The sequence below is a fragment of the Vanessa tameamea genome, chromosome 9 (assembly GCF_037043105.1).
Source record: "Vanessa tameamea isolate UH-Manoa-2023 chromosome 9, ilVanTame1 primary haplotype, whole genome shotgun sequence".
NCBI lineage: Eukaryota > Metazoa > Arthropoda > Insecta > Lepidoptera > Nymphalidae > Vanessa > Vanessa tameamea.
The window spans coordinates 5,275,305-5,295,770 of NC_087317.1; the positions used below are offsets into that span (position 1 = coordinate 5,275,305).

The window sequence follows — 20,466 nt, forward strand, 5'->3', positions numbered from 1 at the left end:
TGTATATTGGTCAAATTGTACGTCATTGTTAGTACTCACAGAGCCAGAATAATTTTCTTTTCCAGATAAAAATTAAGAAAATTTATTAGACATTGTATAACCAAAGATTTTGAAAAAAGAGAAGGTATATAAATATAAGTGCCTTACTTTTTTTCCATAAAATCTTTAACATACAGCATCACAATCACTGTATTGAACTGAATAAATAAGAAAGGAATTAAACACATAATAAGCTATTTGACTGGTTTTTAAAATGATTTTATATTATTTACTAGAGGTTAAGGAACCTGGTAAAAGTTGTCTTTTTTAATTCTAGTACATATTTGCTGAATAATATCAAAGTAAAAATTCTATATTTAAATAGCCCGCGAAAACGCTACTTTGACAATATGGTGCTGCAATGGGGTCGGTGACGTCACTTGCCTGTATTGTAATCTGTGGCACATATAATCCATATACAGTAGGCAAACAAGGTTAACAAGCAAGTGATGTCATCAGAAACCCGTCCAATCAGGAGCGTTTTGTGTCATGTGACAAACGTTAAAAAAATGCATATTTATTTATAGATTTTTGAATAATTTAATTATTATTTTCAACTTTCTGTTGTCGCTACGATTTTTGAAGCGGGCAACATTAAAAAAAAAAGAAAACATTGACGGGAAATTTAAGCTCTCTTCTGGATACGCTGGAACCGGGAACATTGTTATTTGTTATAACATTATCTTACATTACTGTATTGTTTTACTTTAATTGCTTAACTTAACCAATAAAGAAAAACGTTATTAATTAATTTCGAGAGTGATACATACAACTTATATAAATACACCGTACAAATAACTAGCAGCAGTTAATAAACAAATAACTTTCTTTTACATTTCGTTGATAAACAACCATTTTTAAAATCATAATATATACTGATTACAATAATTGACACTTTATTTTTCGAATTGCCAAATAACCTATTGTTGAAAGCAACAAAATATTTGTATTCTTAAAAAATGTTAGTAAACATATAAGCCAATGCTTAAAATACGTTATTTTCATATCAGGGATTTTTCTAATTTTAGATATAATACGTACAAACAGGTAAAATTCTAGTGTCTATTACATATTATACTAGAAATAATTAAACTACATCATATAATTATTATAATTAATGCTTAAATCTCAAATGGCAACATTGAACATTGCGTCGAAATTTCGCGGGAATTTTAAGGTTTGACCATTGGTTTGACGTAAACTTTCAATACCTACAGAACAATTCAGAATATGATTCAGAAATGACATTAGTACTTAGTAGATTAGTAGTTAGATTTGTTTGTAACTTACGTTCCAATTAAACTGATTTATCTTTTAATATGCTTTTGTTTATTAATATAGTTCAGATAAGCAAAATGATTACCAATTAGATACGTTGGTTTTAATAGAACACACGATACATAATGATGGAAGATGATAGTAATGATGGACCGTTCACGGTATGGCAAATGTTTAATGCACCCACTCTTGTTTTATTTAACAATTTGGAACACGCAGCAGATGGTCTTGATAGACTATTAACTTCTATATTAAAACTGTCAGGGTAAGGCAACATTTGGTTTATACTGTTCACATACGTTAACAAAATATTATACAAAATAAAATAAAATGTAGTATTATTTGTAAATTAATAAAAATAAAATTGACAGGGATTTTACAGAAGTTTTAGTACCTAGACCAGGTGTTTCAAAATGGCCAGATTCCTATTATCATGCTTTCAATACATGGCTTATTGGAAGACTATTTTATATCTGTTCAGTGGACGATCTAAAAAGGTAACAATAGAACTGATAGTTTAAAAATCTTAAAATATAAACATTAAAAATAGGATTATGAACTGATATTCAAAAATTTGTTTCTTGTAATTTTCAGAATTCATATAACAAGCAAGGAGGCACAAATAAAAATCCTTAACATTTTATGTACAAATGGAGCCTCATTTTATAAAAGTCTACATTCAGAATATTATACAATTTTGATAACACTTTTACAATACTATAGAGATTTTCCAAGTGAAAAAGTCAAAGCTATCACATTAGAAAATTTTACACCTGAAAAAATAGTCATACCAAATGTTGATATACATTTGGATCCCATTTATGTTAAGGTGGACAATATTATGACATGTAAAACTTTAATTGATTTGGTGTTGCAACTCTTATCTGAAAGTATTCCACCTGGTTTGTTATATTGTATTAAACAAGACCTTGAAGAAGATGTCTTCGCTGAAGTCTTGAATGCAATTGAAGATTTTAGCATGGATTTAAAATATATGGGTTTTAGTTTTTTTCTTAATTTAATTAAAAATATAAATACAAATACTATTTCAAAATTTCATGATTTATTTCCTTGCATTTATCAAAGATTGTTATCAAGCCTGGAAGCCCTTGTTCAATTGATGAGTGTTCTTCATGATAAATCTGAAATTGATACAAATTTGCTAAATGATTTGAACAAAATTGTATTAGAATTAATAAAAAATATGGAAAACAACATTGAATCTGAAAGTAGTGTAATTGGGATTTGTTCTATAATCCTACGAAACAAAACAAGTAGAATATTCCATCAAGAACTTAAATTGTATTGCTTGTCATTAAGTTGTAAGATCAACCTATCAGAGGAATTATTAATGATAACAGAGATCGACTCTTCACAAATACATGAACTATCAAACTGTTATTCTAAAAATATTGCCGAGCACATCAGATCAAATAGAAAAGTAGAAAGGAAAATAAATCTAAAAGAAAATTGGTACTACATTCAAGTAATATCTGTTATTAATGGAATAAAATCGTGTGAAGATATAAATATAGATACGTTTTTAGCTAATTATCATTTACAAAGATGCCATAAAGCTCTGGGTATACTAGAAATAGTTAGCATCGAAGATAAGATGTATATTTCTGAAAAAGGACAAACTGTCTATGAATTCATAAATAGACAAAATATTTTGAATATATGGCATACATTGTCCAAGTTAATAAAACATCATCAAAGTATGATTGTCGGCAATGAAACTAGTTTAGAATTAATTATGAACATTGTATTAAGTACAATTAATTTAAGTGAAAACATCACCAGAGAAGACGCTAATTTAATATTGGAGATTCTATGTTTGCAAACATCAGCCACATTTTCTGAACATAATTTGCTATTTAGTGATACTATAAAAAAAATTGTACTAAAGTATTTATTGATTGCTAAAATATATTTAAAAGCTGGTGTCACTGAAAAATGGAACAAAATAATAACATTTTTGTATAGTTCTGTGATAAAAAACCAAGATTTAGATGTCTCAAGAAATGTAAGTATTTATTATATTAAAATTGATTGTAATTGCTTTGCTGGTCTAATGGCTAAGCTTATATGATAATAAAATATTATTTTGGTTTTCCTTGCGTGAAGCATTAGCAACCAAAGGCATGGAAAGTATTTAAAGCATTGGTTCCTGCCCTTGAACTCTTTGGACTTTTGGTCCTATTGGATTAGATTATGAGATTTAATGGCTAAGAGTATATTTGTTTTTGGGGAAACTGTAATATAGCTTGTGCAGTTGAGTAGTCTCCTATTAGTTGAGCTGCAAAGGCCAAACTTGTTAAGGAGGACATCAGATTAACAAAAATATTGGCCTAAAATTATATTGAACTAAATTTATTTTTCAGGTTACAGATTTGTTTCCTTTTATGCAAATAAACAAAATGATTTCTGCAAGTAAAATAATTGGAGATAACTTGATGCCAGTTTTTATGATTAAGGATGTAGATCTGCAAATGGAGATCCTAAAAGTCATACCGGCCATCGCTTGCATGTCCTTAGGCTCTCACAGCATCATTATAAGTAATGCTAAAAATCCTACAGGCCAAGTAATATTCACAAACTCTGTTATAAGTATTTGTGTTAATTGTTTTAATTGCCATAACTTTAATGAAAATGTTAGTAACTCTGAAGATTTTTGTTCACAAGTTAAGAAAGAGTTCAAGGTATTGCATTCAGACAGCAATTTGATGACGCCTACAAAAATTTCAATATTTACTGGTCTCAAAAAATTATTTGGTAAATTTATAAATATGAATATATGCAAAGAAATTGGTGATGACTTTTGGAAAATTGTTAGAAGATTATGCAACCACTATTATATTTTTGATTTTGAAGTTTCTACCAAAATTATTAATGAATCTTATTTGCTGGAAGGTCTAAAGGTCTTTAAGCCTTTTATTGACAGTACACAGGTATGTATCATCATGGTAATTTATAATTAATTTAAACTAAACGCTTTTATATTCTTAAAAGTATGTGGGACGTCCAACCTTCTGAAAGGCTATTGATAAATAGATGGATAAATATCCGATATGCTTAACACAATCTTAATTCTTAACTAAAATAAATATATACTTAGTCCTTTGGAAGTGCTTAACATTTTAGCATTGCCATAATCATAAATAAATTAAGAAAAACTTAAATACTTACCACCCATTGTAAATGCTATTAAAACAAGTCAGCTTAATAGACAATTCTCGGTTATGGTTTCAGAATCATAAACATCCGGAATGGATTTCAAAGATTGATGTTCTAATTAGTTTGTTTATAAAATTACTAGTAAGTTCTACATGCACAAGTTTGGAAAACAATGATTATACTATGCAAGCAACTACGCTGGATTGTATCAAAGAATTGGGATTATGTCATAATGATAAATTAATTTTTCCCATCACGAAACTGCTAATTTACTACATAATGCATCCCCTGTGTTCACTGTCTCCGAAAGCAATTGTCGATTTAAGGGATGTCTGTGAATTTCACAATCAAACTCCGAATCAAGTGTACCACAGGTACAAGAAGGATTACTGTAAACTATTTGTTGAATGCAGTTTATACAATGGGAAAGATTTCGCCGTATATCTTTTAAAAGTCGTACGAGCGTTTGGATTTATAGGATACCGGGATTTTATATCGAAAGATATTCACCATTTTTTACCGTATCTCATACCTTATGCTGCGGTTGTGAAGGAAGTTCCGTCTATGATAGAAGAAATCGCAACACTTGTTCAATGTTCCGTATCAGACTTCTTAATCGAAAGGTTCCCACATATATACGTTCACGTTTATTTAACGGAATCTAACGAAGCAGCCAAAAAGTGTTACGATGTAATCGAAAAGCTTACCAAAACTTCAACTCGAAATCTTATCAAAAGACACTTCAGAGTAATATTGACGGAATTTCTGTTGCAGTATTGCGTGAACCCAGAGAAAGTTTTGGATGCGTGTAGATATCTAGCATGTCACGACCCGGATGTGTCAACTCCTCAGTATAGTATGAGTATGAGTACTACACAAATAGCAGAGTTCCTTAATCCCAAATTTTTGGGTGTTTTAGCGTATTTCGATCATAAGCTGGTTAATAGCAAAGTGGCTTTGTCGGTTAAACGTAAAGCATTGAAGAGCTTTCCGGATATAATGCAGCTAATGGGAACGCAGTATCTCACACCTCTGAGATTTAAAGTCCTTGCAACTTTAAGATCGGCATTACCGTTAGCGAAGGAATTTCCGAAAATTCTTGCCGAAGCATGGGGATCATTCGTTCACAATATTGACAGTATTTCACTGGGTCCTCTACTGTCCAACTTAGCCGTCTCACTACTGCAACAGTTTGAATACGCCCCACACGAAATTAATAAAATCTTCCAGTATATTATACTGAAAAATGAAAATCTTCTGAGCGCCCATATATCTGACTTATTTTTCGTAGAAGATTCGAAAATTTCGGAGAGAGTTAAGATAGTTATAAAAAAACACGTTAAACGGACACAGCCGGATGGTTTTCAAGATAGGATTAAGTGGTACTTGCAACATTTGAATCATGACATTTCAAATATAAAGGCCTCTGCTTTTTCGCACTTGAACAAATTGTTGAAGAATAACAGATCCGAAATACACAGAGCTATCTTCGGAGGAAAGAATATAGAGCCCATCATGGTAGAACTCATAGATTCTTTACTGGTCGGTGAGTTATAATTTATTATTTTGTATTAACTATGTTTAACTAGATCCGACCGGGATCCCCCTTGCAAAATAGTTAGTATAAGGCACGACAAGGTTTTCGGATCAGTAAAAGTTGTTATGAAGCCAGCCTAGTACCAGCCTAGTATTAAGTATTTCTGTCAAGAAATACTTAGTACTAGGCTGGGAGTAAGAAGTTGGCAGTATTATACTCTCGTTGCCCTAGAAGCACGTAAAATCGGCGTATCTATTACATCTCTCTCTCAATCAATCATCTTTGTCTTCCGTATCAAGTTGGGTCCTGTCACCCACTTCAGGTGGACGGATAACCACCCGACTGGGGGCCGTCCTACGCTGCGATTACCGATCCGTGGTCTCTACTCGAAGACTCGTCTGCTCCAACGATAATCGGCCCTTGGACATGCTAATAATGCAAGCTATGTCGTTAACGCTGGTTAACCTCATTTTTTATGTTATCTTTCAAAGATACTTCGAGCATAGCTCGCTCCATAGCACGCTGATAGGATAGGAGACCCTCAGTTAGGAGGAGCCGTCTCCCCCTCGCCTGCAGTACGATATCCGTAGGCTGCAAGGAGGCGAGCGCGGCGGTGTCGCTGGCGAGCGGCGCGTGCCTGGGCCAGCTGGGCGCGGTGGAGGCGGGCCACCTGCCGCGCCAGTACGTGCAGCCCGACCGCTCGCCCTTCGCCTTCTCCATCAGCGACGACTGCTTCGCCGCCACCGCGCTCGTGGAGCTCACCAGGGCCTTCCAGTACGAGAAGGATACGATGGTGAGTCGTGGTTGTAGTAATGCTTACTTTCCTTTTTTGATAGTGAGTCTGTTTCTTGTAATACAATAGAATGATAACATCAAATAAAAAAAATCTGTTGATAAGACATTCTTGTCAGGACGAACGTCACTCATACAAATGTAGGCGAATAATTTAACGTGGAGTGGTGCGCCAGTGTGATTGAACTGAATTTATGAGTACCTTAAAATTCTAATACTGAATCATATGACTGACATTTTATATAATTGTTTAAAGATGTTACATAATTACAGAACATGGACTGCTATGCTCTAACTATTCAAGAGATATTAAAAATATATGACATATCACCGACTGGAACGAAAAAGGAAGTTTGGGATAGTTTTCCGGAAAATATGCATCAAGTCATGTATCCGTTACTTAGTTCGAGGTATGTGAGAATTGCTTAGATCTCCTTCATACATATTATGATTAGAAAATGTAATTATGTTAAACATATTCACAGGTACACTCTGGCATATCCGTCTCAACCGAAGAAAATACATCCTTTATTTGGTTCTGTTCACGGTACCGTGTTTCTGGAATGGGCTCACAAGTAAGTTATTTATATTCGAATTTCAGTTATGATTGTATAGTCGTAGTATTAATAGAAGAAAATCTAGAAACAAAGTTTATCCCTCAAACAGGCAATGAATTAATTGAATTTTTAAAGTAATCGAAGTCATCACTATATTTGATTTCGAAAAACGGAAATACTTAATAATATTACTCAGAGCAATTTGGATATTTTATATGTAAAAATGGATTTTTGTATCTGTTTGTGACTACTGGACTTCGATACCGTTGACTGTTTGTATATAATATTATTTATATAATTACTAAAATAAAGCTAGACTTTAATATTTCACAATGCAGACAGTTTATACTCTTCAGATAGTTGTAATTGTAATGCTGCATCAACTTCTATAACGTTCAACGATCGACAAGACAATTTGTATACACGCGGAATGTCTGCAGATTTTGGGTAGTGTTAATATGAACATGTTCAGATCTATGTATTGATCTATTTAAATATTTCAGCTGGACAGGCCAATTAATACCTTCAATAGAGTCCGAAAGTATTCGCGAACTTTTGCGTACGGTTCATCCAAGTATGCGTCGCGACGTTCGGACACTATTCCTATTCATGCCTTATGTACTGCTCCACGCTATTATGTCCAATAAGAATGTAAACCTCATACAGGAAGAAATAATGGCTGTTATAGGTATTTACAATTTTTTTTTATTTAATTATATTTTGGCGTTTTTTATTGTAAATCAAAACTTTTTTTTGGAAATTTTTTTATTGTAAATAATTGTAAATCTTTTATTTAGGCGTAGAAAATAATGAAAACAACATTCCCGTAACAGTGGAGAGATCTAAGTATAAAATGTTGCGGCATATAAGGATGACACCAAATATTAATTCAGTTCAAGCAGAAGGCAATCAGGTAATATATATATTTATATTCCTCTACAGCAAAACGAGATGGTCCAGCATAATGGTCCAGTGTGGTTCTGAATCGAAGATTTCAGGGTCCAAATCCGGTAATCCACTTGATGACTCGTATTTTCATAATCATTTACAATGTTCTCGCTATTAGAGGGAATCATCTGAAGTGAACTGTGTGTCACAGGAAACTCTGCTACGTGTTATCAGATCTTACTTCTAATGCTGTGTGATGGAATGATCTTCATACCTCTCCCTAAGAGAAATTCTCCTAATGTGGGATATTTTTAGACTTTTTTTGCTGAATGTTTTAATGTGTTTTTAGAATAAGTGTAGCAAGACAATATACACGTTACTGGACTTCCTGAATCGATGGCTCCTGGAATGGACTAACGTGAAGCAAAGACCTTTGGAGAACGAAAATTACAAGTAAGACATATCAGATATTTTAATGCAAATGTAATAACAATTTCACGTAGACACACAATTTAATAGTTTGGCATTTTTTTACAATTAGTAAATAATTGCATCGCTAAGCTAGCTATATTATATTTGAGCGATTCAATCAATAGGCGGCATTAAATTTTTTAATAATCCCCATTTTAAGGTCAATAAAGAAGTTTGTGGAGAGTTTCGACAAACTAATGATAGCTCGCGGTAATTACGCGTGCGGCGAACTCGAACGCGCCTTGCAGTACCTGGAGCTGTACATGGACGAGGATAAAGGACACGTGCAGGAACAGCTGCCGCTGCTAGCTGAGATATACGCTTTGTTGGACGAACCCGACTCTGTTGCCGGTGGGTTTCGTTTTATCATAATTTAAACAATTACTGTTGCCAATCATGTTTGTTTATTTCATTTTGAAAATGAATCGATTTGATTTATCGTTATCGCGTCCACCTAATTTCCGGCCGCAGCTTGTGTTAGGGCACGCTATTTCCTTATCTGTAACCTTGACAACGTGTACGTCTATGCAATGTTTCGTGATGGTCGGTGAGCATTTAAAATTGGAACTCCTAACATACAAACTCACTTTTGTACTGATAAAATTAAATATAAATGAGTACATACATTTAATACATAAATTTGAAAATCTGAAATAATAATGAGAAAGTCGCTTTGAAATCGGTTTATTAGAATAATGCGTTCCAGGTATCCTATCCATCAAGAGGTCGGAGCCGTCCCTGAAGGAGTTCATCCTGACGCAGGTGGTGACGGGCCGCCTGCAGGACGCCGCGCTGTGCTGCGAGCGCCTGGCGCGCGACGGCCGGCTGGACCGCCACAGCCTGCAGGTCCCACCGCGCCCCGTTACTCCATCTGTACTAATAGTGTATATGCCGAAGTAACTCTGTCTGTCTGTCTGCCTGCTCGCCTGTTTGTTGCTACTACACGACTAACTCATTGAACCGAATTTGACGAAATCTGGTACAAACCAAGCTCAAACCTCGAGGGAGGACGTAGACTTTTTTATGCCTAACGCCTAACGGCTAACGACTAACCCCTTAAACGCAAGCGAAGCCGCGGGCGACTACTAGATTATTATAAAGAAAGATAAATTGTCAACTCAAAATTGTACATAGAATAAAACGAAATTAATTTAAACGTTCAGTTAAGTTTGAGCGAACTAGTCTACTTAGACGTAAAATTACTTTGTTTTTTCTTGTCAGCTTGAACAATATTTAGATACGTATGTCTCTTGCATACTAATGCAATAGTAGCAAGGTATTCGTACCTTATTCGATAAGCAATATTAATCTTCAAATAAAAGGTATTTTAATTGTAACTATTTATGTTTTAACCTCTGCATTTTTATGATTACTCATACAATTAATTACTAAGTAAAGTAACAGCCTGTTGACGTCCCACTGCTGGGCAAAAGCCTTGTCTCCCTTTTGAGGTGAATGTTGTAGAGATTACTCCACCACGCTGCTCTAATGCAGTTCCCCTCGCGATGTCTTCCTTCACCGCCGAACACGAGATGAATTATAAATACAAATTAGGCACATAAATTCAGTAGTGCTTGGCCCGGGTTTGGAATCAGAATCTCCGATGAAGATTTATGTCTTGTAACCACTGGGCCATCACGGCTTACAAGTGTTAAGTTTTCTGTAAATAACAAGGTAAATAAAAATCGATGTCTGAACTCGCGGTTATGTATTTGGCTTTTAGGGAATGATCGAATTCTACTTGGACCTCGATCAGCCATTCACAGCATATCGTCTGCTCAGCGAACACAACTCCGATAACATGATGGAATTATCAGCGGAGCCGCTGTGGAGATTGGGAAGGTTCGAACAGTTAGAAGAACTGGTGAAGAAGCCGGTGGTATGTTCGAAATATTTCAACTTCTAGTTTATCATTCGCATGTCTTTGTCACATTTACTTAAATGGAATGCCGTTCCTGGTGGGTTCTTGCCGTAAGCCTGGTTGAGGCGCTTAGTTCAGACGGTATTGACGGAAGCACTTGAGTAATTTTTCTTAGTTAGCTTCTACGACGGCTCTTAAACAAGATTTATTAAGTTCTTACAATAGCTTTTGATGAAAATAGTCACTCAAATAAGTCATACTAATACTTTTAGGTCATCTGAATTCATTCTATTGACATGTTAAACGAAAAGTGATCGGCAGTTACTTATTTAGATAGTTCAGGGTTAGATGTTTAAAATATTAATAATCATCAATGGGACAAAATTTGTATCTTATTTGTAACTATTTTGTGAATGGAATATACTGTAATTAAAATAAAACGATGGTAGCGCTTTGTGCAAGTACGTCTGGGTACGCACCCACTCATCTGATATTCCACCGCCAAGCAGCAATACTTAGTATTATTGTGTGCCGGTTGGTAGAGTGACTTAGCCGGTGTAACTACAGGCACGAGGGACATAACATCTTTGTTTCCAAGGTTGGTGGCGCACTGGCGATGTAAGGATTTATTAATATTACTTAAAGCGCCAATGTCTCTGGGTGTTGGATGCCTACATATATCATAAAAAATATATATGTGTTTTAAATAATTGCCTTAGCCGCCTTCACGTGAAAATTGGGGACTCTTAATGGGCCGAATTCTACTCGCTTACCGCAAGGAGGACCATGATATGTTTACAACGTCCTGCGACAACGCAATGAAGAGATTGCTTCAAGAAATGGACGGGAAAAGTCGAGAGGAAAGTGCGCTCAGAAGTGGCTATCAGAGCGTTCTCGGATTGCATATTATTACGGAGGCGGGACACGCCGAGGAGGTTTTGAAAAGGTTGGAATTAAGTAATTGGGCCTAATGTATTGGGTAATATTTAACTTGAATATGTATACAGTAAAGAGTGTAAATGCAAACTGTTCAAAAGAAAGACTAAAGATATATAATGTGGGGCTGTGGGATGTGGTTCTGCAACATTTTGATATTTCCTTATTTAGAATTGGATATTTGACTAAAAATTATAATTATTTACGTTGGCCGTAGCCAAGTTAGTCTACAGTACCTGCGAAATAAAGGAGGCTGTAATTAAAAAAAAATGATTAAACATTTTTATCCATTTACATATTGATATTATAAAATTTGACCACCCCGGGTAATAAAATTTTCTATTTTTCGCTACTTTATTTAAATAATGTATATTTCATTTATATTATAATATTATTGTTAATATTTTCGAAAATGAAAATATACAAAAAAAACACGCTCGTAAAGTGCATACCAACCGGGCGAAATTTATATAATACTTTTATATACTAATATTTTTTTTCAGTTAGGTATTATAAAAATCCTTTATAATTATTATATCCAGATATATATATTTTAGTATAGACCTAAAAAATCGAAGGAATATTTTTCTAGATTAAAAAATATCGACGACGGAAGCGGACAAGGTATCGAAGTGATTAATGAGCTGCTGGGCGAGTGGCGACAGAGACTGTCCGTCGTTCAATCGGACTTCAGAACTATTGAGCCTCTTCTTAGACTCAGGAGGATACTGTTGCACCAAACACAGGTAACATAGACAAGACACATATGTCGTTTTGTGTGAAATAGTAATGTTGATTTCTTTATTTAGATGTTTCTTTGAAAAAAAATTTGGACAAGAATTGCGTATACGTCGGTGTAAAGTTATAAAATTATCGAAATAAAGTTTCATTAAAATCTATTTAGTGTTTATTTCATGATAGAGTGCATAACATGAATAAGAGATGGTGACTGGCTGATTGACCAATTTTATCTTTAAAAAGAAAACACTTAGCAGCTAGAGGTTTCACCAAAATATAAAAATACGTGTGTCTCGAGACGCACGACATAAGTGATAACTTTAAAAAAAACATTTGTCTGAAATATGGCTAGCGCTGTGGGTTAGAGTGAGAGAGGAGGAGCCTGCCTACCGCTGCCGTATGCGTGAGAGAAAGGGAAGTCAGACAGACTGGCGCCGTAACGCGTCACGTAGCGAAGCGATTTACACTCCCGTTAAACGTTAAAAGTTAGCACTTCAAAAATTACAACTTTATTTGTGTATTATAGCAGCACAATACGCATGAGGTTGAATTTCTCAATCATCTACCTCACATTGTATATTTTATCATAACTTTACAGTATTGCTTTAACATTAATATTTTTCTAACTAAATTTTATTCTAGGAATTACTTGAACCAACTCACCCATTGACGGCGAGTAGGCTGAAGACCTGTATCGGTGATCTGTGGTTGCAGAGCGCGAAGCATGCCAGAAAAGCAGGCGTATTCCAGCAGGTATTTTTTAAACTGTTTATTTCTCATAATTTTCAAATGATCTTACTACTCATTGGTTATAATTAAAATTTGTGCTTATATCATTTATTAAAGAAAGTATATTACACTTATTTTAGGGATTAGCTTAAGAAAGAGCAGAGAGAGAATTATACAATTTTGTAAAGTCAAGAACGCAAAACTATTTTGACAGATAAACATAAATCCTATACCAATAATATAACAATACATACATCCTAGCACACATACATTCATAGACAATCCGCTCCTTCGCTCGAGAACTGTAATGTTCAATATTCTTTGACAATGTTCCATCATATTCTCATAGGGCGCGAATAATAAATATTACCATAAATGTTTATATGGAGTAAATCATTTCAGTCATACATGTATATTTTAAATGCTGAGGAATACAAACCGGAAGAACTATTCATCGAAAAAGCGAAAATATACTGGGCTCGTGGTCAGCAGGAACACGTGATGACCACACTCCGGCGTGGTATCGAAGAGGCATTCCCGGATTTAGAAAACCTTACGCAGGAACAGAGGTAAATGAGTGTCACACTCTTGTGTTATATACTAGTAATTTGTTGTTACACTTAAAGTAACGGTACATTTCGTGCTAATACTTTCGTGAAATAGTTTTGTATGTTTAATGTCCGCGTTCGGAATTTCCTAGATAAGTGATCATGTCGATTTAGGTCACATTGGCCATTCTAAGCGTATACTAGTGAACCCCTATAATCCAATAGAACGACAATCCAACACGACAGTGAGTTCGAAACAGGACCAATGGCTCTTTCCGTGACACGGAAGTGTAAACTGTCTCAATTTCTTCAGCCCGAGCTTCTACTGAGATTTATTTGACTACTCGGTTCTCTTGTTGACATTTGTGGCTGCGATTCTCTTATAAAATTGTTTTTTTTTTTAAGAAAAATATGCGCCAAAGCGAAGCTCTTGATCGCCAAATACAATGATGAAACAACGAATGTTGACGTGGATGTCAATATTGGGTACTACAAGGAGTCCGTTGAGGTCTTCAAACAGTGGGAGAAAAGTTTGGTAAGTTATTTGATACTCTAATTGTATTTTATATAGTTCGTAATAAAAATCTATCCTAAGCACTGGAAATGTCGAAGGTGCTATAACTATTGATTCCCACAATGTCAGAAATTGATTATGAATACGCAAGTATAACCATTATAAGTGTTTTTTTATTTCCCTAAATATGAATTGCGTGTGTATATAATAATATGCGTGCCCCAGGTGTGCCTCGGCTCGTACTACGAGAAGGCGAGCAGCACGGAGAGCGCCGCCAACTCCAGCGCGCTGTGGGCGCGCCGCCTGTACGCGCTCAACAGTTACGGGAAGGCGCTGCAGTACGGACACAAGTACCTCTACCAGAGCATGCCGAGGATGCTGTCTATATGGTATGTGGCCTAGTTGCCCACACCGACCAACAACGCCCAACACGAGCACAATTTTTTTTTTTTTAATTATTTTATTATAATCATGAACATGCAATATAATCTCCATTTTACATATTATTAAATAATCGTTACAGGTTTTTTGTATACGTCGATATTGTCGCTAGTCCAAATTTTGCTACAGTTTTTTCAGAAACGTCAATGATAAGATTTAAATGAAATTTTCTATTCAGCTAGAATCCATTTTTCCAAATTTGGCCTATTAATATAATTTCTGTATTCTATTAAATATATATGTATATCGTACATTTTTAGTAATATTCTTATACTTGTAATTCTCTGATATACTATATAATTAAAACGGTGGAAAAGAGTGACTACTGCGTTACTTGCAGGTTCTTCTCGGTAGAATGTGCTTTCCGAACCGGTGGTAGCTTTACATTTAATTCAACTCTGTAACATAACGATTCAAAGGTGCTTTTATGGGCCTACTTGAATAAAGAATATTTAATTTTGATTTGAATTTTTAACAATATTATTTAAATAAATTCAATTTTTTGTATACGTTAAATGTAAATATAAGTTCAACTAATTTATTTTCTTTGTTTTTTTATAGGTTGGACGTCGAAGTGACTGCTGCGGATACGAGTATTCACTCAATACTGGCGCAAATGACAGAAATCATAAAGACATATTCCGAGAGGCTCCCGACGTATCTATTTTTGACGGCCTTTTCGCAGATTATATCGAGAATTTGTCACCCAGTCAAAGAGGTAAATTTGAATTCTAAACATAGAATATTTCAATTTTTGTTATCATTAACGGATGTAGATAGTGGTGAAATATATTTATTCTTAAATTAAATGATATATAATAGTAGTATAGTAGTATAGTAGTATATATATTCGGTAAGAGGAATAGTTCTCCTTATCTAGTTTTTATGTGTTTAGTGAGCGTAGTCTACTAATTTTTTTGTTTTACCTTAAACATTTTTTAGAAATATTGGTAAATGTGACTTTATTGATTTTGACGTGCTCTTTTGGAATTATCTTCGAAACCCTGAAGTTAATCCTTCTCGATCACGCATAATGACCCCGGGCCGCAGGTGTACCAGCAGCTGAAGGCGATCATCGTGAAACTGGTGCTGGCGTACCCGCAGCAGTCGCTGTGGATGAGCCTGAGCGTGCTGCAGTCGGGCTACGCGGTGCGCGCGCGGCGCTGCGCCGACGTGTTCGCGGCGCCCGCGCTGCGCGAGCCGCCCGCGCGCCGCCTGCTGCACGACTTCACCGCGCTGGCCGAGCGCCTCATCGAGCTGTGCAACAACCCGCTGCCCGCCGCCGGCTCGGTGCGTGCCCCGCTGCCCCGCTGCCCCCGCTGCCCCCGCTGTCCCCGTTATCCCGCTGCCCCGCTACTGTCATTGCATGATTTGGCTGTTTGATTTTTGTTGCAAATTCTCAGTAACAGTCTGGACTCTGGAAGTTGGAAGTGTGTACACTCCCGTGCTTCGGAAAGCACGTAAAGCCGTCGATCCTGCACCTGAATGATTCCGTTTGTGTCAGATTTTGCGTGTTGCTCCTGTGTTTGCGCACACACACCGTTAGCACCGTTGCCGAAATCAATTGACGTATAATCATTATATAGCCTATTTTCCTGATAAAATATGAATAAAACAATTATATTTCTATTCATAGTCGACCACGGTGTCAGCTATCGTCCGAGGTCTGCCGCGGCTCCTTTCATCCGAAAACTTCAGTCATATCATGATGCCGTTCCAAGAATTCTGCAAAATAGTACTACCATCAAAAGCAGCCAGACAAGAACGGATCGACTTCAACATACCGACGGAACCGGCGGTTTACATCGCCGGTATCGAAGAACGTGTAACTATACTGCCGTCGTTGCAGAAACCGAGAAAAGTTACTTTACGAGGTAAACACCATCTATCCAGCATCTATATAAAGACGTAAAGTTTATTCGTTTGAATTAATATTATTAATATAATATTTAGTTATAATTTTGTAGGTGCACAAACTTGTGCGCTATATGAATGTCAACATTTTCGAGGCTTCATGTAGGCTTTTAGACTGACTTTATCTCAAAATTGTTAAAATAATTAATTATTTTAACGTAACATTGATTTGTAGACTCATCATTATTTTTTTTGGCCACAGTTAAATGATTTTTATTAATTTCAGGTTCCGATGGCAAAGCTTATATAATTATGCTGAAACCTCGAGATGATCTCCGTAAAGATTTCCGTCTGATGGAGTTCAACGGTGTTGTTAATAGATTTCTTCAGGATGCACCAGAAACCCGTAAAAGACGGCTCTACATAAGGACATACAGTGTTTTGCCCTTAAACGAGGAATGCGGTCTTATCGAATGGGTTCCAAATTTACTTGGCTTAAGACCTGTTCTCATGCATATTTATAAACAAAAAGGTATTTTTTTAATATAACAACTATTTATTATTTTAAGGTAATGCTTGTCCTTTCGCGAGTACATACTTTCATTTTTACGTTTGACATTCTTCTGACCACACTGCACGGTCCTGATTTATACAGTAACTATTATTAACTTTAATTTGTATGTTATTAAGTAATGTAAGTAAATATTGTTTGTTATTAGAAAATTACACTTCTGTACTGATACCTTATATTAAGAGTGGTTATATAGAAAAAAAGAAAAATAAAGTAATATATCCAATAGGAAATGAATAAACATAGCAGTACAATGTTCTAAAAACGTATAAGCACTCATGATATATAAAATCTCAAAACTGATGTTCAATGGCTCTTGTTCAGTACAGGAATCTAAATTTTCCGAATAATATATGCAGGTATCCATACAAATAATCGCGAGCTGAAAGAAATGATGTGCTCTAATAAAGATCCCGTCGAGAAAAAACGCCGTATTTATGAAGAACAATTACTGCCGCGACATCCGCCTGTATTCCAGGAGTGGTTCAGAAGAGTATTTTCTGACCCATATGGATGGTAAGTGATTTTTTCTATTAAAATATTCTATCAATAGCATTATTTTATGTTTATGATTATGTATCAATAGCATTCTATATTTTTTTATTATAAAATCAGGAAATCATATTTTATTATTGGATTTAGTTAATACTTAAATAAAAAAAAAATTGCATATGTAACTGCAAATGTAGTTGAGTTCAAGTATAATTTTAATGAAAGTTAAATGAATATTTAATATAATAATAATAGATACTTTAAATGTTATATCTGCTTTTCTCCCACAGGTATCAAGCTAGATCAGCTTATATACGTACGACAGCTGTGATGTCCATGGTTGGCTATATTTTAGGTAAGTTTCAGAAAACACACATAATAATTTAACTTATTTACTTCTACTCTTTAAAACCATAAATAATAGGCTATTTGACACTGCGAAAAATAAAGTGTCAATTATTGTTGTAATCAGTATAAATTATGAGTTTAAAAATGGTTATTTATTAACGAAAGTTGATAATAATAATTAATTTATTCAAAATTCCATAAATAGAAATGCATTTCTTTAAACGTTTGTCACGTGACACAAAACGCTCCTGATTGGTCGGGTTTATGATAACGTCACTTGCTTGTTAACCTCGTTTGCCTATTGTATGTGGATTATATGTGCCACAGATTACAATACAGGCAAGTGACGACACCGACCCCATTGCAGCGCCATATTGTAAAAGTAGCGTTTTCGCGCGCTATTTAAATGTGGAATTTTTAATTTGATATTTTTCAGCAAATATGTACTAGAATTTAAAAAAACAACTTTTACTGGGTTCCTTAACCTCTACTAAATAAAATAAAATGAATTTTAAAAATCAGTCAAATAGCCTATTATGACATTGTTAAGTCTCGGACCTTTTAATTCGACATGATGAGCTTATGATATTTAACTAGTCATTTTTCTAATCTAATAAAATCTAGTCTTTCGGGAAATTGAAATAAAATTTATTATTATTTCCCTTTTGCCTGGCTGGCCCTTTCATTCTTCAAACCGGAACACTCTTATACTATTGCTGGTATTGCTGTTCCGCGCTTGAATATGTGATAAGAAGCTGGTGGTACCATGTCATTAGACAAAGCCCTACCACAAGGTATTATACTACTCATATGAATTAAATTTATTTTTATTATCTTAGGCTTAGGAGACCGACATGGTGAGAATATATCCTTCGACTCAACGAACGGCGACACAGTCCACGTTGACTTTAATTGTTTATTCAACAAGGGTGAATCGTTCGAATGGCCAGAGAGAGTACCGTTCAGATTGACACATAACATGGAAGCCGCTATGGGGCCTCTAAAACATGAGGGCATGTTTAGGTGAGTTGGTGTATTTGTTGACAGGTAAAAACAATTATTTGATATGAAAACATAATATTTTTAAGAATATTTCGTTAACCAACTTTATAATTTCATCTGAATATTTCTCTCTCATTGAATAAAAACGTTCGAGAAAGTTGACTTACCCGAGAGTACCGAATCACTTATTTAATTATCGTAAAAGAAAATACCCTCTAAATAAACAGCTGCTGGTCATAGGCCTCCTCTCCGCTCGAGGAGAATATTTGGCGGATTGAAATTTTTCCTATCAATAGTTTCCTTTAACATCGAAAATCAGGCAAATTATAAACATAATGCAAGCACTGGGCCATTTCGGTATATACGAATGTTCCAGGAAAAGCTGCGAGGCGGTGATGGTGGCGCTGCGCGCGCAGACGGCGGCGCTCATGTCGGTGATCGGGCCCTTCGTGTACGACCCGCTCGTGTCGTGGGGCCGCTCGCGCGCGCTGGAGCACGGCGAGCGCACCAACGAGCAGGCGCTGCAGCACCTGCAGCACATTCGGCAGAGGCTCAACGGCATGGTGGGTTTTTGTTTGGTCATAGGTAGTGGCGATCTAATGGGCATTACCAAAAATATATAAAAATAGTAGTTATCTATTGATTCCTGAAAACCAACGATTGTAATATATTTTTCACTGAATTACTCTTTTAATTTTTCTAATAGGAAATTCAAGGATACGACATCATTGGTCGTAGATATGCGCACACGCACCCTATGTACATATATATGTTATACAAAGGGTTCGTTTACGCTGTGGTTATTCTGTCACTTATGTGGTCGTGACGATGGGCGGTTTTTTCTTATTGTGTCATAAATTTCCGTTTATCTCAGTCTGATTAACATTGGTGATAAGATTTCATCGCTAATAAGACTAGACTATAAGTTCTCCGAATTATTCGTAAATTATATTAGATCGCAAGCGAAAATACATTTTTTTTTACCAAACTGAAACGTGATGTGATAGTTTATAGCCACTTTAAAAACATATTTTAAACAAAAAATTCAAACATTTAAGATATTAATTTTACCATCGTTTGTTTGAACGCAAGTATATTAATTTTCAGGTAAAAACGAAAAACAAACAATTGTCGTTATCTCTGTCGCCTGAAGGCCAAGTCGAACATTTAATCATTGAAGCAACGAGCGTACACAATTTATGCCAGATGTATATTGGTTGGGGACCCTTCCTTTGAAAACATTTTACATTTATTATTCAAGTTTACAACAATAATTACGGGTTATTTTGTAAGAATTCAACAATAAATATTTTTCAGTAAATTTGTGTTTTATTGATGTATAACATATTTTGCTTTCCTGCAATCTATGTCAGTTATTTCGTGAAAAGGGACGGAAGTTTGTAACGAGAAACTGTACAAGCGCGCGCTATTTAATTTGACCAATGAGCGCGCGCGGTGCTAGAGTTGGCCATCAGTTGGCATAAACCCATTTTCAGAGAGGATATAATGTTAATGTTAATTATTACTCAGGTAATCAGATGTCATTATACGCGACTAATCTAAGGCTTGTTTTTTTTTTTAATTTTCCATTGAAAACCATCATAACTTTATTTAGGCAAAAAGTAAATATTACTGTTATTTTTAATATAAATACATCGACAAAACATGAGTTACGTGTGTAAGAAATTAAGTT

At 35.2% G+C, this 20,466-nt stretch overlaps 1 protein-coding gene across 1 annotated transcript; it reads left to right on the forward strand.

Annotated features, from left to right (window-relative positions):
- The first annotated feature begins 1,320 nt into the window (after positions 1 to 1,320).
- Positions 1,321 to 20,094, forward strand: LOC113394984 (serine/threonine-protein kinase ATR-like). Its single transcript, XM_026632488.2, has 29 exons — positions 1,321 to 1,582; positions 1,689 to 1,814; positions 1,912 to 3,343; positions 3,702 to 4,268; positions 4,570 to 6,040; positions 6,622 to 6,824; positions 7,097 to 7,233; positions 7,309 to 7,398; positions 7,884 to 8,068; positions 8,178 to 8,293; positions 8,618 to 8,721; positions 8,900 to 9,090; positions 9,446 to 9,585; positions 10,463 to 10,618; positions 11,320 to 11,546; positions 12,129 to 12,282; positions 12,917 to 13,027; positions 13,406 to 13,572; positions 13,957 to 14,086; positions 14,291 to 14,454; positions 15,068 to 15,224; positions 15,557 to 15,796; positions 16,143 to 16,380; positions 16,647 to 16,892; positions 17,291 to 17,447; positions 17,714 to 17,778; positions 18,611 to 18,794; positions 19,150 to 19,336; positions 19,881 to 20,094. Exons 1-29 carry the CDS (start codon positions 1,443 to 1,445, stop codon positions 20,007 to 20,009), a joined length of 7,614 nt encoding a protein of 2,537 aa, XP_026488273.2. The 5' UTR covers positions 1,321 to 1,442; the 3' UTR covers positions 20,010 to 20,094.
- Positions 20,095 to 20,466: the final 372 nt, after the last annotated feature.